At 36.4% G+C, this 25253-nt stretch overlaps 1 protein-coding gene across 2 annotated transcripts in view; it reads right to left on the reverse strand.

Annotated features, from left to right (window-relative positions):
• Positions 1-1363: 1363 nt before the first annotated feature.
• SEC24D (SEC24 homolog D, COPII coat complex component) overlaps positions 1364-25253 on the reverse strand; it is a 73045-nt gene continuing 49155 nt past the window's right edge. For both annotated transcript variants that reach the window (XM_039325553.1, XM_039325552.1), the window contains 13 exons: positions 23128-23252; positions 21831-22019; positions 21459-21552; positions 17044-17160; positions 14372-14542; positions 12207-12303; positions 11492-11637; positions 9906-10044; positions 9128-9246; positions 5738-5917; positions 4172-4363; positions 2735-2824; positions 1364-2584 (listed from right to left, as the gene is read on the reverse strand). In XM_039325553.1, the coding sequence (XP_039181487.1) occupies positions 2444-2584; positions 2735-2824; positions 4172-4363; positions 5738-5917; positions 9128-9246; positions 9906-10044; positions 11492-11637; positions 12207-12303; positions 14372-14542; positions 17044-17160; positions 21459-21552; positions 21831-22019; positions 23128-23252 (1800 nt within the window). In that variant the 3' untranslated portion in view covers positions 1364-2443. The remainder of the gene's footprint in view (positions 2585-2734; positions 2825-4171; positions 4364-5737; positions 5918-9127; positions 9247-9905; positions 10045-11491; positions 11638-12206; positions 12304-14371; positions 14543-17043; positions 17161-21458; positions 21553-21830; positions 22020-23127; positions 23253-25253) is intronic.

Consider the following 25253-nt stretch of genomic DNA (forward strand, 5'->3'; position numbering starts at 1 on the left):
TTTGATATTAATCATTGTTTATAAACACTGAAGTATTTCTAGGACAAATATTGCTCTTTCTGTTACTTTTCACGTGACTGAATTATATTACAACTTAGGTTCCAATAATAGAAAATAGGTGCTCCTATTAAGGGAAATCTCAAATATATATTAGTTTCATAGTAATATAAAACCACAAAAATGCAAAGAAACTATTATTATTTTGTTCACATGTGTGTGTGTATGTCTTGGGTGGGTTTTTTTAATGCATCCTGTCAGCCCAAATAAGGGAAGAAGAAATTAATACCAGTCTTCCTTTAACTCTTTGTTAGCAAAGAGTCTCAGTAACATGTTAACAGAAAAGGGGGGGAGTTTTAAGTAAAGTACATTTCTCTTGAAACCGGTCAGTCCTAGAAGAGATCAACCGCGACTGCTCTTTAGAAGGCCAGATCCTGAAGTTGAAACTCAAATACTTTGGCCACCTAAAGAGAAGGAAGGACTCACTGGAGAAGGGCCTAATGCTGGGAAAGATTGAGGGCAATAGAAGAAGGGGACGACAGAGAATAAGGTGGCTGGATGGAATCACTGAAGCAGTAGGTGTGAACTTAAATGGACTCCAGAAGATGGTAGAGGACAGGAAGACCTGGAGAAACGTTGTCCATGGGGTCGCGATGGGTCGGACACGCAATTAACAACAACAACAAATGCTATATTGCTTGTTGTCCAAGAAACTTATAGTGCAATACCACAAACCAAATGTGAGATAGACAAAAAATTTAAAATCCTTTAAAATAAGCCAGAATTTTAATCATGATTGATTGAAAACCCATCCTAATAGTCAACCAACTGCATATTGGTCAACCAGGTAATCCTTGACTGATGACTACCATTAAGCCCAACATTTCCATCGCTAAATAAGATAGCTGTTAAGTGAGTTTTGCCCCTTTTACAACCTTTCTTGACACAGTTGTTAAGGGAATCACTTAAGTTAATAACAGTTGTTCAGGGATTCTGGCTTCCCCATTGATTGTCAGAAGGTTGCAAAAGGTGATCACATACCCCCCCCCCCAGACACTGCAACAGTAATACATGTCAGTTTGCTAAACATTTGAATTTTGGTCACATGACCAGGGGATGCTTAACAGTTGTGTGTAAGTGTAAAAAACACTAAGTCACTTTTTTCAGTGTCATAACTTGCAACAATCACTAAACAAATGGTTGTAAGTCAAACACTATGCAATGACTTAGTATAAGTGTGAATCCAACCATTAATCCCAGATCATGTGATTCTCAATATGACAGTGTAAAACCTGAAAATAACATATAATTGGACAATGGGCTAATAATTCTAAAGCAGTTAAAAGAGTTAAATATAAATGTGCAGTTTTAGTCAAATAAAGAACTTTTATTTTAGGAATAAAGTTAACACAATAGTATTTTTCAAGTAGTAGTACATTTTCCAGGTCTGGGAAGTTAGTATATTGAACAGGTTTAACTGTTTAAATGTTAATTTACTCCAACAGTTATTCTTTAGGTAAATTCCAGTAATAGCAATTGCTACTTTGCTTTTTGCAAGGCGTTAAATTTTGCTATATCCTAAACAAAAGTATCCCAAATTCCTTAATACTGTCTCATAGAGAAAGTGTTACAATTCAGTTGTTCTGACTGATGTACAGTAACGGGAGTCTGGAGTATGTTAAAGTTTTGGCAGAAAGGCCTTGTGAATATGTTGAGGCTACACCTGGACATGGTCAACACAAAAAGCTTTTTTTGTCCTAAATACAAATTGCGTGTAAAAGAACTACACCACCACCACCACCCCCGATTGATTTCCTTCATTCCTCATTTTCCTTATCATCCCAAGAAATAATTAAAAATATTTACAAAATCAACAGGTGATTGGGAGGCACAGATAGGCCAGTTATATCTGGAGAGCCACAATTTCCACTGGCCCCAATCTTTGGATGTTTTGCTGGGGCTGAATAGTCCACTATTTTGAAAGCTATGCCACAACACCACAGCATGAAAAATAATAAAAAGCAAAACAATATTAAATTAAATATAAGCTAGGAGTAAAAAGTTATTAGGTTAAAATGTACAGTAAAAAGGACAAAAAAATTATATGAGTAATACAAATCATATATAACAGGGCTTAATGCTTTGCAATTTATTAAAATTTGTGAAATGAGAACTGCATGTTTCATACAGATTCCCGGATTTCAAACCTTGCCATTACAAAACTTCCTTTTAAAGAAGGATAAAGGCTCTCCCATAGGAGTTATACCTGAGCAATATTTGCCTAGTTTACATAATGATAGATGGCTACATTATTATGAAACAAAGCACTAATCTACAAAATTAGAAACTGTACAATAAGGTAGCAATTTAAAGCACCTTGTGGTGGTAGTTGGCCATTCTTGAATAGGTTCTGAACAAATGCACAGAGAATTAACATCAAAATCCATTAGTTGAGAAGCTGACATATTTCTTTATGAACACAACATAAGAAATCTACATAAGAAGCTCCTCCATAGATGTTCTTGTCTTCAATCAAGAACTGCTTGAAAACCATCTCTGTCTGCTCTCGTTGCTTCACAATCAGAATCTTAAAAAAAAAGTTTAAGAATGAACAAAATGTACAAATGCCGCTTTGAGTTATTTCTCAGCTTAATTAAACAGCGAGAAAATTTAAGGTTCTTAAAATGTTCTCAAAGGAGGGAATTAGGAAATCATAACTTTTTAAGTAATCTTTTACCTTCATGGAATAAGGTGTTCTGCTTTGGAGCTGATCTATTATGGATCTTAGTTTTGAAGAATAAGGATTATCCAGTTCTGGAAGACGTGTCTATATGTAATGAATAAATACACATAACAGGATTAGCACACATGAAAATTGCTATTCTGGCAAAACAAGAATACATTGCCTTATGGATTTGAAATGGATTTGAAAGGTTAAAAATTGCTGATTTGTACAGTGGAAACAAGCAAATTATTTGGTACAGGAAAAATTTCCTTAAAATTCTCAGTGAATGTAACTTCATTGACAAATTCATCAAAATTTATTGATAAATATTTTATTCATGGTCAAAGATGAAATAAATTACAAAGAAGATTTGGAAGCTAAAATAGAATTTCATGAAAACAACTATTCAATATTCCTACTGAACCATCAAAAGCAATGATAATTGAACAATATTTAGCAAATCTGGAGGCAATCTAGGAGCTATTGGTTAATAGGACAATATTCACATACAATTTGACACAGCCATTAATAAAGGCATTATTACATCAATGTGCCAGGCCAGATAAAAAGGCAAATACAAGGCAGATGTTAACAAACAGAAGCAAGTTCAGTAGCATGATAAAACAATAACAGTGATAAAAAAGCAAGTTCAGTGGAAGGCTACCAAGATAATGAAGGAACTGGAAACCGAGTCCTATGAACATGGTTAAAGGATTGTTTATCATGCACAAAGTAGGCTAAGAGAAGATATGATAGCGGTCTTCAGATACCTAAAGAGTCACACAGAGAACTGAATGGCTTTGTTCCCTTTGCTTAGGATGCAACTGTTTGAAACATACAGGGAATTTGTTTCAGGTTAGCTATAAGTAATTTCCTCACTTTAATAGATGTCAACCAGTGGGATAAATAGCCTTATGAAGTGATATGCTCCCTTTGCTGGAATATTCAAACAGAGGCTAGTTAGCTATCTGTTTAAAATGTTTCAGCAGCTCTTGCAATAAGCAGGTGATAGGACTGTCACTAGGCAATCTTTGAGGTCCCTTCCAACCCTTACGATTCTATAAAACGTTTTGTAAAAATGGAATAATACACATTCAATTCACATTACTTTCAATTGTAATTTGTGTGCTTCTTTCTGAAAACTTGCCTATACATGAGTCAGTCCTGGCATATTGCATCTTTGTAATTTGGACTGGTTTCGGGGGACGGTAGTAAAGGCATTGTTTTGGGAAATCAATAGACTTGTGAAATAATGTAAGTATAGAAACCTACCCACTTTTTCTGGGCCTATTTCTACACATTTGCATTCTCATCTTTATAAAGGAGCAGTGATTTCAAGGCTGCATTATTCATATCATGTCACCTGACACTTGCATCATAGCTTGGAAATTAAGTATTAAAAAGCAAGCATTCAACAGCTCTTTCTCAAATACATAACACTATACTCACAGCTTCGGTGCTGACATGTGCAATGGAAGGCACATTAAATATCCCTTGGATAAGATCTGGTGGGGCACTGACTCCAAGCCATAGAAACATATGTAGAGAATTTGCTAATAGGAATACTCCTCCTTCAGAGAGTCGTTCTTCTGAGCAGCGAACAGCAGAAGGAATTGTGTCTTTATTTACATCCATGGAGTGCTGTAGGATAACATTTAAGTTCTTAGATACGTTGCATTTTTTTTAAAAAAAAAAATCTGAATAACTATGAGACTCAGTTTGATGTAGTGGTTTAAGGCACAAGAGTCGAAAGTGGGAAACCATGAGTTCTAATCCTGTCTTACACACAGAGCTGGTTGGATGACTTTAGGCAAGTTACAATCTCTCAGCCCTAGGAAGCAAGCAATGGCAAGCCAATTACACTGTATGGACTTGTCCAAATAGTTGCCAACAACCTGAAGACACATGTACACATAGAAGCCACATAATTAATACTGTGATAAGAGTCAGGGCAATGAGACACAACCAAAGGAGGGTTGAGGAGGTCACCAGCAGCCCATAGACTACACTCAGATAAACAGATTAAGATCAACATAACATATGGAACAATTAACAGCTTTTTAAACTCTTTATAGATACCTTTCTAAATTTATATTTACCGGTAACCTTTTTTGAATATATATATATTCACATTGCTGCTCAAAGCACGAAGCTGAAAGCACCAGCCTGAAGATGACGAATGGGACTTCGTCGAAACGTCACCAAGACATTTCCAATTTTACGTGGGAGAAAACCCGAACAACCAAAGACCTACATACAAATACCCGCGAAAACCTCAGAAGACATATATATATATGCGCTTCATTTTTTGCCTGTCAGGACAAATATAATTTATTGAACTGAACTATCCTTTTCCTAATAAGCTTGGACACATAGATTCTGAATCAATGAAATGATGACTATATATCTACTAATTTAGGAGACAATGTTTCTGAAGTTTCTGCTTCTTTAAAATCCACATTATGACCATGGTGGCCAGATGAATATTCCTACATTGGCAACTCTAGATATTATGCTGTATATACAAAGAGTAATACTTTAGGCACAAAAGTTAATCTTAAGATTCACACATTTTGCAAAATAATTTATTCTTGGATGAAAATCTACCTGCACTTTCAGATTTATGCCAGGGAACAAATGGAAAAGTTGCTCTGATTTTTCTTTGCTGGACAATATTACACAACTTACTATTGTCTGGCTGGTTTTTCCACAGCTAGGGTCACCAACTATTGTCTATTGGCAATAGCTACAAGTTGTTACAGAGGGAAGTGTTGTTGAGCAACATGAACTGTGCTTCATCAGTGCCATGACACTATCATTCTTATATTGGCTTTTCCCAATCTCTGGGAGCTGAAGGAATTATAATGGTAGAACCATTAACTCAGACCAGATGGACTGAGTAGCATCAGCAAGACTACCCAAGAGGTAGTCTTGTGCCCTAGCCTAACATATTCTCCATGTCGCAGCAACTGCCCTATGACATTGCCCAATATCTGCTGATAGCCAAACACTTACAATTGGCAAAAGCTGTGGGTAGAATAAAAGTTGGGTGCCAGCAACATCCATTGACATGACCAGCTGTCTATGAAAAGTTCTTTCATCCGTGGGAATCTCTGACTTGCCCAACAGCACACAGCTTTTCAGAAGGCTATTCACATAGACAGGAAGTACCTTCATTGAATCAGGAAGGATAAGCTGAAAAAGAAGAAAAGCCATCAGCTAAAATGTCTTGTCATTCATATACTCCAATTTTCTCCAGCAGAATTTACATCTGATTAGATCCACAATCTACTGCTTTTGTCTGACAGACTTCTACAAACAATTTAAATGGTTTTCGTCTCTTCAAATGTCACAACTCTGTTTATATTTCAGTCCATAAAACAGTGTTATAAAAAAAGTATATTCAATAATTAAAAAAAATATGAAAATCTCTGAGAATATATTCAATTTCTGAATTTTTTTCCCTGCCTAAACATTCTTATTTTGTACCTATAATATAAATGTGACATCTGCTTTTTGGTATCACATGCATACAGTACAAATCAGGGATCATAGGACTTAGAACTTAATCTAGCTTTTCCAATCATGTTATAGTGAAACTGCTCTTATGATCGGATCTTGGTAGTTAGAAAAGGATAAATTTTTCAAGTGATTTGAGCCTGAACAAAAACCTTTCTAATTTTCAAAAGTTGTATTTTTTTTTTAGAAATACAGAAATACAAACTCAAAATTGCCGTTCAGTTATAGGAAAATGAATTGAAAATGTGTTCTGTCAACCATATACCATACAAAGCAAAAAATTATTCTGATATTTATATACTAAATTGCACGTAGTTAAAAACTGTATTGCATTATTTATAACACAGTGACATTTAGAGATTAACCTTTCCTGCACATACAGAGATGCAAGACTGTTGAAGGCCAAGATTTTAAACAGGCAGTTGCTACAAAATTCAATGAAAATGCAGCACAACTGGTGTAGCACATACAGGAACGATAAATACAGTATTTAGATCTTTCCTCATACCAGCCTGGGCTAACGCTGACCATAAAAGGTGCTAGCTAAAGCTGGAAAATAAAGCTTTAACTCTGAACTCTTTGCAGTGCTTCATCACTGAATAATTAGGCTTTATGCAAGTGCTATTTTTGTATGGTGGTTTATATTGCATAATTTACAGTCCTGCCCACAAAAATAATTGAGTGAAAATGTGAGTGAGGAAAGATGTTTATTTCAGATTGCAATTTATGTCTTTGTAAGCTTACTTAAAAATCAGCGTAAGAAAATAGTGTAAATCAGTTAACATTTGCAGGAAACAAAGCACAAAATCTTACAATCTTGACTTGTATTTTAAACTGTTTGTTCTTTGAATTGAAAAAAAATCCATGGAGCACAAATCATCCATAGTTTAAAATCAATAACTGGAACAGTGCCATGAGAAATTTTTATATTACAATTTTATCTGCTGTATTTGCACTGAGAAAGTCTGCATTGCCTTCAACTTGCTGCTTTATTTAACCATCCGTCCATCCGTCCGTCCATCCATCCATCCATCCATCCAATTTCTAAGCTGCTCAACAGAAAAATATAATATGCAGGTAGTTCTCAAGTTACAACAGCAATTGGGACTAACATTTCTGTCACTAAGCAATATTTTTGATATATAGAACACAACATCATATGACTGCATTGCTTATTAATGTCAATCCCTGCAATCACTGTTGCCATTGTGATGTGAAGATCATGATTTGTTAAAAGGGAAGTCTTACCAAAACAAGTTGCAACCTTTCCTGTTGGTTTTCCTATTAACTTTGCTGGAAAGCTGGCAAAGAAGATTACAACTTACAATTACATGGCCACTGCACTGCAACCATCATAAGTGTGAACCAACTGCCAAGCACCCAGAATTCCATCACATAACTGTGAGGTTGCTGGGATGGCTGGAACTTTGAGGACCAGTAATTGTAACTTCAAACTGTTGTTGTATAAGTGGTTATTAACTGAGGACCAATATACATAAAGTACAGTGCCTCAAGGGAACAATGTAAAGTATAACCTTCCACAGCACCCCCAACTTAGAATGGCCAACCAGATAATCTGCCCAAAAACCCGCGGGAAGAGCCATGTTTTGGGGGCCTGAACGTGAGGGAGTGGGACTGACTGAATCTCTGGGAGGAATGCTGTCACAGAGAGCGGGTGTTGAGGGCCTGTTTCTTAAGCCCCAATAGATGATATTGCTTAGTTGATGGGATCTGAAGCAAGCCAATTCCATTTGATTACACAGAACAGGAGACAAAGGATCTCTCAGGGCCTATGCCATGTAAGATTGTATAAGTAATAACCAGCAGCTTGAACTGCAACCGGAAGCATACTGGTAACCAGTGCAGCTTACAAATCAGATGTGATACATGAACATAGCAAGGCCTGCCCATCACTGCTCATTTTGCTGCATTCAGGACCATCTGTAGCTTCTAAGATGCCTTCAAAGATAATCCCATGTAGACCATGTTGTGATAGTCCATTCACATGTGACTAAGATACAAGTGACTGTAAGAAGAGCTTTTCAATCCAGGAATGGGAATAACCACCACCTAAGTTGGATTTGTGCAGAGATCTTGCTGAATTCCAATGCTGCCTGCTCCTCAAACAGGATCTCAAAGTCCAGGAAAAACCCCATACTGCACACTACTTCCAAATGGGGGAATGTTATTGTCAGGCCAAGCCCCAAAAACGACATAACACAATCCAGCCAAAATAAAGTTCTTTATTTGCTTGTATCATGTAAACAGAAACTTGCCAGACTACACCTATGCTACCCTAAGCTAATGGATAATCTAGAGGGTGATTATGCTAAATCTCTCTCTTCTCACAATTCAGCTCTGGATTGTGCTATCTCTTGTCTCAACCCCCTCCTAGGAATGTGCTCCCTTCTTCCTGAGAACTTGCTGTGTTACTGTAGTCTATCACATCACTTCCTCCTTTGTAGACACATTCCAACATAACTATCCCATTTAAGACCAAAGACGAAAAATCCCAGAACAAAAAGATCCAAGAATCTGCTAATACTTGGTCTTGGTAGAGTAAAGCCTGAGCCCATTTTCCCCCATCCAGTCCCCAACAGCCTCTCTATTTGCTGAGACAAGACTTGACAGCATCACTCTGAAACTTTAGCACCAGATTCTTAGTTTATATTCTATAATGGACTTCTACAGCATGTCAACTTTCAGTCTCTAAACTAATTTAACAAGCACTTAAGTCTACTTAAGGGAAAAAATAAAATTTGCCATATGAAACCCTATGGAGATGCAATATTTCTGAATTGGATACCACATGTTTTTTGCTTACATGTTAAAATAATACCCAAATAATGCGCAAATAAAACATCCGTAGCTGGAAATATAAAATACCTGGCTCACTGCAGATGGAGTAGCACAGTTCTTTCTGTAACATGCTAACATGCGAGCTGTTTGATTCACCAGGATCTCACGGACAGTCTTCAAGGGCTGGCTGAGAATGGCTTTATAAGCTATCATTATGTAAAAAAGTGTTAAAAATATGTTATGTTAACCATTATATCTTTTCACAGAAGAAAATTCAGACTTTAGGTATTAAAAACGTTTCATCTAATCTACTCTTTCTAAACATAGTATAAAACTTTGTGAGTATGTTAGGTTTAAATTATAAATGTTGTGAAAATTATTCACCTTGCATCCAGGGTCAACCACAAGAAAAAAATGGCCTATACCAGGGGTTAGTATAGGCCAGGGGTAGGCAACCTTGGCTTTTTTATGACTCGTAGACTTCAACTCCCAGAATTCCTAGCATGGTTGGCTCAGGAATTCTGGGAGTTGAAGTCCACAAGTCATAAAAGAGCCAAGATTGCCTACCCCTGGCCTATACTCTTGCTCCAATGCTATCATAGTGACCTAACAATAATACTCTATTAATATTACAATGATACACAGAAATTCTGAAATATGAACTTGTGATTTACCCAGGAACTTAAATTAGATTTATTAAAGGCAACTATTACCAGTTTACATCACTGTGTTGTGCCTATTTCTTATATATGACAAGTATTGATTATTTCTGGGTTTTAATACCACGTGTTTTATCAGATTTTAAATGCCCACCATCACTTTCCAGCCTCCCTCCTCACTCCCAAATCATGTATTATAAACTGACCTGATTTTGCAAAGAAATTTACTAATGCATCAGTCTCACAGCTCTTGTAGATATCAGCTAACTGGGAACTACAGCTGAGTCCAACGTTATGTATGCGCAGTCTTCTTTGACCAGTTATGGATGTGTAAAGGACTGCACACTGCAGTGACAAAGTCAAGATGATAGATAACTTAAAATGGTTAAGTTACTTGCATTTTCTACAAGTATTTCAATTTGTTTTTAAAACAGTAATTTGGGACACTGAGTCAAAAGGTATAATTTATTTATTTATTATATTTATGATATCAATTTATGCAGCCACTTATCTCACTATTGCAACTTTGAATGGCACACACAGGGTTAAAACCTAAGTTAGCACTGTAACAGTGTAAGATGTGAAATATTACAAATAGAAAAATTCAAGTGGAATTTTACTCTCTCTTTTTTAATACAAGTCCAGATGAACCAAAACATAACAATATATTATAATTAGTTGGACCAAGGATCATTTTAAAACAGCATGGCTTAAACTGACTTCCAAGGTAGTTCACAGAGGTCCTCCACACCCCTACAGTTTGACATGCCAAGGTCCTAACTATTTTCTTATTCACATGTACCTTATACTCAAAATTATATAACTAAAGCCCATGAATTGCAATATTTATTCACTGATTTTTTTGCCATCTAGCAGTTTTCCCTGACTTACAAAATTAAATGTCCCTTTTAAAATTATTATAGGTTTTTCATGATTTGCATCCACTTACTTTCATTTAGTGTACCTGACTCTGTCCTTTATTCCCAGGAAAGGCACTAATCACTTTGGTATGTTGGAGCTTGAAATAAGGGCATATTTTGCTAAGGAATGTAGCTTTCTTTGCCAAGAATAACTGTTTACCACAGTTACATGAGGATTTCTGATGCTTCAAGGTATGTGAATAACTATAATAGTAGCAAAATGTTGAGATAACTTTGGAAATCCTTTATAAGCTGCAGGAATGCAGTCATGACAAATAAGTCTTCACTACAAATGAAAGTTTACAGGTTACTTATATTTTAAAGTAAGGGTTGTCTCCATCACTTCTAAAATCAAAAAGCCCATAAAACTATATATAACAAATCAGGACTTTAAAAAATCCCAATTACAGTTGCTTTCAATTCTGCTGTATTCCCCTACTACGACAAGAGCTGAAGCAGCAAATATTGTAAAGCATTGTAAAGATATTAAGAAATAAGCTAAGACAACATCTGAAGCAGGAGTTGACTAAAGATGGATAGGAACTTCTCTATTGTGATAAAGATTCACAGTCTTGTCATAAACAGCTAAACTTCAGCATACATTCTACCAGGAAAATAGAAGAGCACTGCATGAACAAAACAGCTAGTTGTGTCAACTATGGTAAGCAACACAGTGATTCAATGAAAATTCCAGTGCTGCATTTGGCATACATCAATTACAGTAAATGTAATTTACTGCTTATATGTTAGGGAAGTCATATGGCATCACAGGTTGCGCAATACTGCCTGTATATACAAATTATGTATAACGATCTACAGTAAAGGTCATCCAGAAATAGACCAAAGAAGCATGTGACCTAAGAACTTCTTACCTGGATTAAAGCCCCACCATCTTCACTCAATTTATCATCATGCTTGAACTCCACCGTCACAGCTTTGTCACAATCTATTGCTGCCAATTCAACATCTGTGGTATTGTTCATGTAAATAGCTCCCAGGAACTCTGTTGCTCTAAAACCTAAGTGATGATTAGAAAAGAGTAAGTTGTACAGTTAATAAAAGCCACCAGCATCCTTTTTGCAATAGGCAAGATAGCTGATAGCTTCAAAGGACATATTCCCCTGCTCAGTGCCATTCTTAGTACCAATCTGCATCCTCTTTAATGTGAGAAGCTGATTTGTTATAGAATAAATACTACAGTCACCTTACTCATAAGAAACATTAACCTGAAACCAACAAAAAGTCCCATTATTCCTAACAGAAACAGCAATTTACTTTCAAAAAGGAAAGTGTGCTTGAAATGAAGACTGATGATCATGACATTTTTTTCAAATGATCCACTATAATTATACCAACAATGATGGATTTATTCTATGCTATGTAATTGAATGTTTCAAGAAGAAACCTGGGTGGTTTTTCATCTAAAAACCAAGACAAATCCAGACTGCATTTGGAAAGATTTGACAGATTTTACGTCGAGGTTTACTAATTCCCATGCTTCACATTTTATTCCAGGAAATAAAACACATATTAAATCTATCTCTTAAAGCATGTAAAACAAAAAAATACCCTTGTAGTAATCATTACCTGTACTAGTTCGAACTCTCATAATAGCATCAAAACCCACTTTTTTTTCTATATCCTTCCTCAGGTCATTGAGAAATTGATGGCTGTCAGACTGTATCTAAACAAAAACAAGAGATTGGGAAAAACTTGACTAAATAATGTCTACCACTGGATGGCAGTAGCACAACATAAATTGTTTCTGGATATAAACTGTTAGGAATTAATAGCACTAAATCACTCCTAAATAAAGAATTTAATTAGTGAATGCTTGCAGGCCTTTCACATTCTCACATGGTCATGCAGATTAAGAGAAAAATCAAACTGTTGTAATACATAAAAAAATACAATTATTAGTAAAGAAAACCCACTCTTAAAATAGATCAATGAAAACAGATATTAGAAAATAGGCTATCTTTATCATTTAAAAAACAAGTCAACATTAGACCAAGCAGGGATTTTATGTTAGAAGTTCTTACATATTATATTCCCAGTTTAACAAAATAATTGTAAATTTTTATAATCTTACAAGATTATGTTGTGCATTGTCATCATAAATCTAGGGAATATATAGGAATGCAAAAAGAACAGTGTGATTTATAATTATTTAATGTCAGGAAAAGGACAGAAATGTCACTAAACATAAATGGTTCCTTTAGGAGTTCAGCACTAGTAAGCAGAGAGGGATATAATCTATACATTTCTTTATCCTATTTGGAATGGAGAAGAAAATCAGATTAAAATTTTAGTTCCAATCACCAGACAAAATTTTTACTTACTTACTACTTAGACAAATATGTATTACATTCTTTTTTGTTCCTATAAGTCAGGCATGTCAAACTTGCGACGTCCCGTGACATCATGCAACGTATCGGGCCAGTTTTGCCATTGCCGGCAATGGGATGGGCACGGCTTCCACATGACATGTCCGACCCATAGGCCGGCAGTTTAACACCCCTGCTATAAGTGCTTGAAATTTCTCATATTTTTCCACACATCATTGTGAAATAGTTTGGGCAGGTACTATGTCCTGTCAAATTTTCAACCCTGATCCTCTGACTGCAGATGAACCGGGACATTTATCTCCTTGGTCTTTGTTCAACAGCTTAATCACTGCATCACATTTTCAGAGGTCTTATCATAAGATCTTTCAAAGGCCAAATACCACATTATGTTTATCCTACTGTAGGTGAGTTGCTCTCCTGGTGTAGCTAATCTGTATGTCCCATAAGAGTTAGCTAAAATATTCAGTGTTGAGGACTGCTGGAAGTTAAATAATTCTGCAGCATCTTCATATAGAGGAAATTCACAAGAAATCGTTAGGCATTTGTGTGTGTGTGGAGGGGAAATCCCTTCACTAGAAAGAACATTTTATCTTACAAGATTTACATTCTACTGGGCCTAAACCCTTGCTTTTTCAAATTAACATCCTGGTGCCAGAATTATTACAGTTTTGTTAGATAACCCAGGTGCTATAATATACTTTGAATATAACCATACCTGAATCTGTCTTTAAATCTACATGTAGTTAATTAATTTAGCTCTGTTAACTGGATGGAAGTTATCCCCTGCAGTTAAAAAAAAAATCAGTGCATTGAAATCTTGAAAATCTGGCAAAATCTAATGAGATTCCAAGAAAGAATAAATTTTTGGCCATTTAAATTTTTTATTTTATTTTTGGAACTGTTACATAAACCATCTGTCAAGGCTGACTCATAAGACACTTCTCGCAATTTGACAACAGAAACAAAGGGAGGGGGGAGGAGAGTGCTTGGAATGCATTGGGAGCTGGGAGGGAGATGAGGAATTTATGTGAGCCATTTGCAGCCTGAGATGATCATGATACTTCAAGGTTATGCAATGGGAACCTTCCCAAAGCGCAGACTGTTTCCCTAAAATAAAAAGAATGTGTTGGATTGTTAGACAATGTGAAATGGATGGCTGAAGTGGGTAAAAGGGGAAATTAACTATGCTGTTTTTCACTCGAAAACCTCAAAGCTAGCTTTGCTTCTTCTATGCCTGAATGGATCTATCAGTAAAGTTATACTCTTGGTAAAATAATGTCCCAGGGGTTTCTTTTGCTGCAGATGCCAACGGGATGGTTGACACTATTTACAATATTGTCCAAGTGAATTACTGACCTCAGGTTGCAAACTACTGAGACAAAAAAAGAAGCTTTTGTCAGTTACCTGAAAATTGTTGTACTTGTACAATGTTCCTCCAGTATGAAAAGTCACAAAGCCCATGGAAGCAATATCTGCATACTGGTTTGGGAAAAGAAACAGATTTACACAGCAGCCGTTGGCAACACAGTCTTTGGTCAAGGCCTCATAAATATTTGTCTGGACCTGAAACAGCATCTGGAAAATATAAAAGAATATAAAAGAATTAAGCATTCTAAGTAACCAGCAAATAAAAGAACAAGATGTTGCAATGAATAAAGAGGGAAACAAAAACATATATGCAACTGAAATATAGTTTTAAGAGCTAAACAATTTTAACAAGCATTAACCAAAAAAGCAGTTGCAGGTTTTCTTGAAAAAAATAAACTATCTATTTAAGATACTAATCAAATATATAAATATATTAATAATATATATTATTATATTTTCAGCTTCGTGCTCCTCGAAGCACGAAGCTGAAAACACCAGCCTGAAGATGACGAATGGGACTTCATCGAAATGCCGCCAAGACACTTCCAATTTTACGCGGGAGAAAACCCGAACAACCAAAGACCTACATATTAAGAATAATTTATACAGTTTGCACACAAATATATTCATTAACTGGAATAGGTAGTCTTTGCTTACCAATGATAATTTGAACCGGGAACTTTGTTGCTAAGCAATGAGATTTTAAAGTACAATGTTATGTGACTGCGACGATTTACGATTGCAGTTTGGGTAGTCCCAGTTGCTGTCATAAAGCGAATCCCATACAGTCACAGCATCCTGCAATCACACAATTGCCATTTGTGACCTCCTGCCAGCTTCCTTATTAACTTTGCTTGTCAGAACCCGGCAGTGAAGGTCACAAATGGCAGTTACATAACTGTGACATGCTGTACTGTTGTAATTGTGAGCTGGTTATCAAGAACCTGAATTGCGATCTGATCTGATGACTGAAAGGATGCTGTGACGGGTGCAACAATGAGGACCTGTCTCATAAATCTCCCTCATTCAATGCCACTGTAACTTTTTTTGCTGAAATGAGTGGATGTTAAGTGAAAACTACCTGTACATATGACAGACACAAATTAACCAATTGAAACAAACATTTTGTGACACTCAAATGCAACTGAAACTCTTCTGTGAGCAGAAGATGCTGCTGGCTAAGCCCAGGGGAAGCTGAAAATTCTCCTAAAGTTCCCCCTCTCCTAGTAAAATCCTTATTGCCTTCTTGATGAAGAACTTTTCTCCCAGAGAATTCTTAGTATCAGTAAACAATTAGCCCTTGCCCAAATCCAGTTTACTACAAAAGAGGCCAATTAATGTTTAATTGAGATAGTTCACTTAGGCAAATGATCCAAATCTTTATATTACTCATTTTACAGTAGGAGTTTTCCACCCAATATTTACTTTCTTCTGCCTCCCAAGCAAAGGAAATTTTTAAAAAGAGAATCTTAGCTATCCAAACAGACCTGGAGATATTGGTAAAAAATAGATCTTTAAACTGGTTGGTTGTGGGCGGGCACTTTCCAAGCAAATAATGCCAGTCAATGAGTTAGAGGCAATTCCTAAGAAGGGCCTGTTCTGGTGCAAGAACTGAATTGTTGGAATCCATGGTCTAATATAAGAGTTTCTCTCATTTGCCATATCATGAGAGGATCTGTATATGTTTTCATGTTTTATTTGATTGTCAATTGTATGCTACTTTTGGACTTAGATATTTTAAATGCCTACTTCAATGAATAGCGCACTAGAACCTGAATCAGAAATTCTTCCATTTCCTCTTAGACTCTAATATATATGTTGTTAGCAGAACTGCAAAGCTGATAGAGAAAGCAGTGGAGCTAAGAATTTGTTATATTGAAGGTCACGGTATAATGTAAAGGTGATGTATTTATTTGAACATTAATTCTTTGTGTTTAGCCAGATATGTATTTCATTATTGTATTTTCTTTTAGCTATTTTATCCAAAAATAGACTTTATATTTTAGATATAGTTATAAGACTAATCAATCATTTCTCTATCTCTCTATATCTATCTATCTAGCCTGGTTCATAAAATGTTGACCAATGGTTGAATTAATATGGCATGCTGAACCACAAGTTACTCATCTGCATTTTAGCCTATCTAATATTTCCCACTAAATGAAACAAGCCCACCACCACCATAGGAATTACTCCAAACTTTTCTTCTTTTCTTTTGAAATGATTTCTACAACTAATTTTATTTGATCAAACTAAATGAAAACTAGTAGAAAAACAATGAAACTTAATGTATATACTTGACAGCAATACATCCTAAAACAGAGTTAAAAATATTAACAATGCTGGAGGTTCATATCACAGTTGTTAAGCTTTATATTCATTACTACTATCTAACTACTACTATGCAACTTTTATCCAGAGCTATTTCAGTTTGTCATGAGTGCTAACTGGATGAATTGCATACCCTGGGAGCTTCCCTTGGAGTTTGTGTCAGTGCTATTGAGACAGAATTCAATAGTGAAAGCATCTTGATTCTAACTGTCTCTGCTATACTGAGAATTAAACTGACTATATTATGCTAAATTCAATTTGTATGATTTTTGTTGGAAAATAAAGACTTCAGGTGAACCTGGCAAAAATGAAAAGCAGCAAACATTTTTACTCTTTTATGCAGCAAGATGTAGAATAATTCCTTTTTTAATGAATACCTTCTCTTTTTCTGTATTGACCAATTTCCTGTCATCTCTGTTCTTCAGCTTCCCTGGTGCCTCTGCAGTTGGCAATGAAGAGTGGAAGATAAACAGTTTCCCAGGGCACTCTGCTGCCTGTAACAAAAATAGAAAAAAAGCAAAAAACAAAATGACCTTTATTCTCCTGCAGATATAAACTTCTGAGATAGAGCCTTATACAGTTCTGTTACTCCAGTATAAACTTTCAGAGACTTTATAAACTAAATAGTCCATTTGTTTAGAGTTTGAACTTCATTTGATACCTTAAAGTTTCACCTCTACTACGAAAAGAAATCTAGTATTCACAAAAAATGAACACAGTAGTATCTGGGTCATGGATGCAATTAAAACTTTCTCTTTCTGTGCATCTGTGTGTAGATACACGTGTCTGTGCTTTAATCAGGCACACTAGGAAGGTCAAGACTGTCCCAATGCAAAGTTTAAGGCAGTTAAACTTGAGTGCCTTAGAATGTACTGATGACGTTACCTAATTTGGGTAATGAAATATCTGCAAGAAAACAACCAAGCTCAGAGAGCACCAAGGACCCCTCATTTCAATCCCCAATTACAAATATTTTCCTTTATTGATTCAGTATAGAACAGTGTTTACTTGAGCCTGGAAAAACAGTATGGGTTTATCTAAAAACTGTTAGAGTGGACCTACAAGTTTTATAATCTTTATAATGAAATTAGCTGAAGTACATCACTATAACAACAAAGTTTATTCAACTGCACTAAAGCTATACTTTACGAGTGGATTTACAGGCCAGGTCAGGGAAGAGAATTCACAAGAGTTAGCAGGGCTCAATTGTACAGATGTGTAATAAACAGAATCTTGAAAGCCTTCCCAATTTTTCCTCTGTCCTCTCATATACTGCTCAGAATTACAGACTTTAAATCAGTTTCTATACTTCCTACTTTCCCAGGGCTAAGATTTCTTCTGCAGTCTCTTTTATCAGTTAATAGCTCTTGAGTTCCTTCACCAATGTTAACGCTGACTCCCTCTACAGATTATCACACTTGGATTAAATAAAGAAGCAAAATAAATTCACAACATTTATTTTACTTCAGAGATATCTTCCTAAAGTACCTGAAATATATAGACATATACTATCCATCACTGATGATTGGGGTTTACTTGGTTCTTTCATGTTATCCACAGAGAAATGAAGAAGCCTATTTTTAAAGAAACCTGTATTTTTATATAAATGTCCACTGAATCGTATCAAGGATGAGATACTGATTGTTTAATATGAAAAATTCAAAAAAAAATATGTCATTTTTTTCCCTTAATCATAATTACATTCTACTGAGTGTGACTGCCATCTTTCAAAGTACATTATTCATTAGCTGGCCTTCATAAGCAAATTGCATACTAGATAATTATTGGGAATCAAGTGAAGTTAGCATTAATAATACTAAGTTTTCATAATTGTTTTACCATATTTAAGATGAATTAGCACCCAAAACATTCACACTGAATGCACTTTATTGACAGTTTAAATTGTAATTTTTCTTTCCACTACAATACCTTTTCAAACAGACTTTATTATTATTCAAATATCAATTTCCTCTTCCTGGGAAGATGATAAAATACAAAAATGCTGTGATCGTTTGATTTATGTAGTAGAGCATGTGTTACTGAATTTGTTCACAGTTGGCATTGTGAGCAAAAAAACAAAGGAAAATAAATTGAGAGACTAGAAGTCTGCTGAGCCACTGATATCACTTTCATGGTAAATACACACACACACACACACACACCATTCCAGATGGATCCCCTTTGAAGTTATGATGTATTCAGTGTATGGAATTTGGTTTTAATGTATATATATGTATAATGTATGTATATGTTTTAGTGTATATAAGCTTCCAGTACTCTTGCTCATTTATTTTAGTCACAACTGATTCCATTTACTATTTATCTGTTTTTAATACAAAATAAACAGTATGTCAAGATATGCAAACATAAATAAATACATACATTCTAATTAAGAGTAAGCTAAAATTTTATTTGCATAATTAGATTCCAATCTGGACAACAAATAAACCACATACTTATTTTTAGACATAGGGCAGTGGTGGCAAACCTATGGCACGTGTGCCAGAGGCGGCACTCGGAGCCCCCTCTGTGGGCACACGTGCCGTTGCCCCAGACTTGCCTCCCCCCACAACCCCCTCCTCTCCAGCAACTCCCCTGAAGGAGAGTTGCCCCTGAACATGGCCCACGTACGGCAGCACAGCCAAGGACATGGCAGCCAGACAGCATAGACAAGACTCTGCCCTCACACCTCATCGTGCACAGTTGATGCTGCAGGGTGCGGGCAGAGGGCGTGACCACCATAGCACTGCTGGGCTGCCTGGGTGATCTGTGGCGGGCCTGCAGGCGGTGAGTGGCCCTGCGGGCAGGCAGGGCAGGGGATGGGGGTGGGGCAGGGGGTGGGGAAGGGGGCGGGGCCAGTTTTTGGGCACGGTCTCTAAAATGTTTGCTATCATTGACATAGGGGATAATACTTGTTTATCACATCACTGCCCTATCTGAACAATGTCTTGATCAGTTCTTCAGAAAACCTTTCCATCTTTGAGACTGCAAAGACTAATCTGGAGCTTTTATAGGTAAAGCATACTTATGAAAATAATATGCTGAATATATTTCTATTCTGAAAATAAGCTACACTTATTCAGAAAAAATAGTCATAAAAAAGAAGTGAGATAATTTATTGTTAGAATGTAGACTGAATTGAAGATGATATGGAAACTGTTTGGAAGAGTAAAATAAAAAATTGTAGTGCACTAGAGCGGTGCAAAAAATTACTCAAATGGGAAGTAGGAAATTTAGTGCTTGGTAGAACAATTAGGTGAACAGAGTCTGTAAATGAGAACATGTAAGGGGACTACTGCTGTAAATGAGCATGGGAAAAACATTATATAATGTGTATTCAAAGAGTGACAATGGAACACATTGCAGTGAAAGTCAGCAAGAAATGGAGCACATTAAAAGGGGCAAAGGAAGTTTAGGACTATTGTCACAGGAATAAAAAATGTTTTGAAAATGGGTGAAGAGAGCTAAACAAGAGACCTCCTGCATATAAATGGCATTAAAAATAAAAGTGATGAGATAATGTGGAATGTAACTGAAGAGAATGATAGATGGAATATTTTATAGATTTTGTGTGGGAATTATAAGAACATAAGCAATGCCCTGTTGGACTGGACCTCAATCCCATTAAGTTCAGCAGTCTGTTTTTACAGTGGTCAATCAACTGCGCAAAGAAACCCAGTAGTCTCCCAACGGATGGCCTTCAGAGGTGGTCAAGGTGTCATCAAGTCTAATGCTAATGATCCCATGAGTTCTATGAATTGGTCCATCCCTTTTCTGAAGCCAGCTAAGTTTGTAGATAGCATCATGTTTCACAGTAACAAATTCCAAAGTTTAATTACACATTGGGTAAAAAAGATTTCCTTATATCACTCCTGATTTTTTCAGGATTTCATTGGCTGATCTCTGATTCTAGTATTTTGAGAAGGGGAAAATAGCTTCTCCTTGTCACTTTATCCATATTGTGCATAATTTTTGTACACTCAGTCATGTTCCCTCTTATTTGCTTCTTTCCTCTTAGGGAAATTACTCCAACCCTTTTCACCATCTTAGTTGCTATCCTCTGAATCTTCTTCAGCTCCATTATACTTTTTGAGGTGTCAAAACCAGAAATACGCACAATAGTGTAAAAAGGTATCTGGCTATATCATATGCACTAGAATGCTGAGAATGCTAATGTATATGTGCAAGTGAAGCAATTATGATTTTCTAGAGTAGTTTGTCCAGCTTGTGGCAAAGCCTAGCCAGCTTTGACTAATCTTGAAAAGCTAACCAGGATCAATCCTGGTTGGTACCTCAATGGAAGACCACCCCAAAATATCAGGATTATAGGCTAGACTGAATAGTTGAAAGAAACCTGAATAATTATCCTGTTGGGAATTTCTGTATTGTCATCAAGAAATACTACAGGGATGCACTACAGCACGGGTATGAAACTCGCGACGTCACATGATGTGTTGCGATGTATCGTGACTTTTTTCTCATTGCCAGCAATGGGATGGGTGCGGGTTTGGCGTGACCCATCCAGCCCATGGGCCGGCAGTTTGACACCCCTGCACTAAAGGAATGAAACTGTGCTCAACTTATGAGATTTTATCCCTTTTCAAATAAATTTTAAAAATTTACTTATGTTTACTTTTTGATTTCTATTAGGAAAAATAGCATGCATGAAGCAGCTTCCAGATACAGTAAAAAATTCTATTGATAGAAAACTGTAGGAGGTTTTATGTTGATCAATATTTTTCAAGGAGAGCTTTTCATAGCTTAGTGAGGCTCTAGCGTAAAGGAGTCTAACCTTGAGTGCTTCCATGCCTGCTTGAATCACAGGAGCAAAGACTGTCTCACTCTCATTTGTATCTCCAAACATCTCAGGAATCTGGTCCAGCAAGCTAGAGAAAGGAAGAAAAATTGGTTGTTCAAAAGATTGGACTAGATAGAAGAAACAGTCCTTCTCCAGTCTGGTGCTCTCAAACTACAACTTCCATAATAAAAATCTAGCTTGTCTATTATGGGACTTATCTTCAATTAAAGTATTTACGAAAGCCAGGAAATGTTAACATCCATTTTTCCCATTATCAGTCTTTTCAAAACTAGTGCATGGTTTTTTTACAAAAATAATCCCTGCTTAGATATTAATATGAGAAAAATGTATAAAATATATGCTTACTTATTTATAACAGATTGTGATTCTTGGAAGTTGACAAGGAAGCCATCCAACAAAGGTACAAACACTTCACTGACGTCAGTGACTACCATCATTTGAGGTTGTGCAAGAGTACTTTTTACATTGAAGAAGTGAAGGATTTTATCGTAAGTGACAAATCCAACCCGAATTGTTGAAACATCTTGTTCCTCTCTTGAAAACAAAAAGTTTTGGAAAACACAGTTACAGGAAGTTCTTCACACTGTTGTTATTTCATTTTACCCAAACATTTAGATTTTATCTGACCATATTAGATAAAAGACTATATCCACACATATGCATAGGATCTTTCAGTAAATCCATTTCTGTACAGGTATATGAGGTAGAATCTGGGTCTGAGTTAGAAAGAATAAACCAGCTATGGGGAACACTGACTGACTTTCAAAGCAAGCATTGGGTTACAGACACCCAATGTTTTTATTTCTAAAGGTAACTATATAAATCATGTATACCTCAGAAGTATTTTTAATTATTTTGTTTTAATTAAAACTATCTTTAAAAAATCAAGTTAGATTGAATAAGTAGCCTGGTGGACACCAAAGCGATGAACTTTGGTACCTCTAGGAACTATTCTGAATCACTGTTATAATAGTCCCAAGGCACTTATTTCTTCAACCACTTATCTTACTATCTTCTAAACAATGTTCTGACTGACAAAACAGTAGTAGAATCTCCTTAATTCAGACTCAAACACCTCGTGGCTTTATGGGGAGGGACATGCAGCTTTCTTGCTCATAAAATGGAAGTTATTTGCTTTTAGATCTGGACTTTCCTGCTGGCTTCCCACCCAAGCTCTGTTCAGCTGCAAGGCTACTTTGCTTTTTGGATTTGGCAAATGTGAGCTTGAGCCTGTTATGTTGGCTTAACAAAGAGAGAGAAAGAGGGAGACAGGGGGATGGAATCCAAACAAATTATAAACATGTAGCAGTTTTGGGTTTTTTTTATTACATTAAATAGGGCAGGGGATTGAAGATGACAACATGATGTGCGTAATTACAGAAATGAAAGCAGAAGGAAAGCAAACAGATAATTCATTGATCAAGACCTTTACCCCTTAGTTCAGGGGTAGGCAACCTTGGCTCTTTTACGACTCGTGGACTTCAAGTCCCAGAGTTCCTGAGCTAGCTATGCTAGCTCACGAATTCTGGGAGTTGAAGTCCATGAGTCATAAAAGAGCCAAGGTTGCCTACCCCTGCCTTAGTTGTTTCTAGATTTAAAAGATTATTAATTTTGCTGAATATTTATTACACTTTTTTCTTACTTTGGAAGTCTGTTCAGTACAGTTTTTAGTTCTTCACAAATGAGCTTAACAAGACCATTTTTTATGTTGTTGTATGACACATCAATCATAAAAATATAAGCTGGTGGCTGAGGAGGCTTGTTGTTCTATGAAGAAAGGGGGAAAAAGCAACAGATGAGATTATTTTTCCAAGGTTCTCAAACCAACCATGAAATATTCCAAATGCAACATTATTACTATTACTATTACATACAGTATTTATAGCTAATTTAAGGCTCACTCTCTTCTGATATTAAGATTCATTTCAGTGAAAGTATTGCAAAATTATAAAATCCAAGCACTATATGTTGGACTAATTTTCCACCAATAATCTATCTTTTATTTATTATTCTCTGTTCACACTCTTCTTTGGCATGAAATTTATAATTATGCAGCTAGTGAATGAAAATATAATCTAACCACATAACATTTCAAACTGCACTGTGGCATCATTAAAAGTCAGGCATATCCTTTGACTGCCAAGTGACTAATGCAGAAGAAAAAGGGATGGGGGATTTTCATCAAGATGATGGTGCAAGATGAAAAGATATAAACACTGTGATGTGTAACATGGGGATATAGAATACATGCTTACTTAAAAAGGGATGTAATTTTCACTGCATTCCGTTTGCACTTCCCTAATATCACCTTCCCCTTTATGGATTACTGCCTTGTCGTGGCAAAGGGGCTTGTGTAACTCAGTGAAGCTATAAGCTATGCCATGCAGGGCTACCCAAGATGGACAGGTCATAGCAGAGAGTTCTGACAAAATGTGATCCACTGGAGAAGGAAATGGCAAACCACTCCAGTATCTTTGCCATGAAAACCCCATGGACAATACTAAAAGGCAAAAAGATATGATGCTGGAAGATGAGCCCCTCAGGTCGGAAGGTGTCCAATATGCTACTGGGGAAGAGCAGAGGGCTAGTACTAGTAGCGCCAGAAAGAATGAAGCGACTGGGCCAAAGCCGAAAGGACGCTCAGCTGTGGATATATCTGGTGGTGAAAGGAAAGTCCGATGCTGTAAAGATTTTTTCTCCATAGGAACCTGGAATGTAAGATCCATGAATCAAGGCAAGCTAGACATAGTCAAAAAAGAGATGACAAGACTGAACATCGACATCTTAGGAATCAGCGAACTAAAATGGACAGGAATGGGTGAATTTAACTCAGATGACCATCAGGTATACTACTGTGGGCAAGAATCCCTCAGAAGACATGGAGTAGCCTTCATAGTCAATAAAAGAATAGGAAAAGCAATACTGTGATATAATCCCCAAAATGACAGAATGATCTCAATTCGAATTCAAGGCAAACCATTCAATATCACAATAGTCCAAATATATGCCCCAACCACTGGTGTTGAAGAGGATGAAATTGACCGGTTCTATGAAGCCCTACAGCACCTTATAGAATTAACACCCAAAAATGATGTCCTTATCATCATGGGGGATTGGAATGCTAAGGTAGGAAGCCAAAAGATAACCGGAATAACTGGCAAGTTTGGCCTTGGAGTACAAAATGAAGCAGGGCACAGGCTGATAGAATTTTGTCAAGAGAATACGATGGTTATAACAAACACTCTTTTCCAACAACCCAAGAGACAGCTCTACACATGGACATCACCAGACGGTCAACATAGAAATCAGACTGACTATGTGCTCTGCAGCCAAAGATGGAGAAGCTCTATACAGTCAGTAAAACAAGACCAGGAGCTGACTGTGGCTCAGATCATGAACTTCTCGTTGCAAAATTTAGGCTTAAATTGAAAAAAGTAGGGAAAAGCACTAGGCCACTCAGGTATGAACTAAATCATATTCCTGATGAATATACAAATAGATTTAAGGAATTAGATCTGATAGACAGAGTGCCTGAAGAACTATGGATGGAAGTTCGCAACATTGTACAAGAGGTAGCAACTAAAACCATCCCAAAGAAAAAGAAATGCAAGAAAGCAAAATGGCTGTCTGAGGAAGCTTTGCAAATAGCTGAGGAAAGAAGGGAAGCGAAAGGCAAAGGAGAAAGAGAAAGATACACCCAATTGAATGCAGAATTCCAGAGAATAGCTAGAAGAGATAAGAATGCCTTCTTAAATGAACAGTGCAAAG

The sequence above is a fragment of the Crotalus tigris genome, unplaced genomic scaffold (genome assembly GCF_016545835.1).
Source record: "Crotalus tigris isolate CLP2741 ecotype Arizona unplaced genomic scaffold, ASM1654583v1 scf7180000024338.4412243, whole genome shotgun sequence".
Classification (NCBI taxonomy): domain Eukaryota; kingdom Metazoa; phylum Chordata; class Lepidosauria; order Squamata; family Viperidae; genus Crotalus; species Crotalus tigris.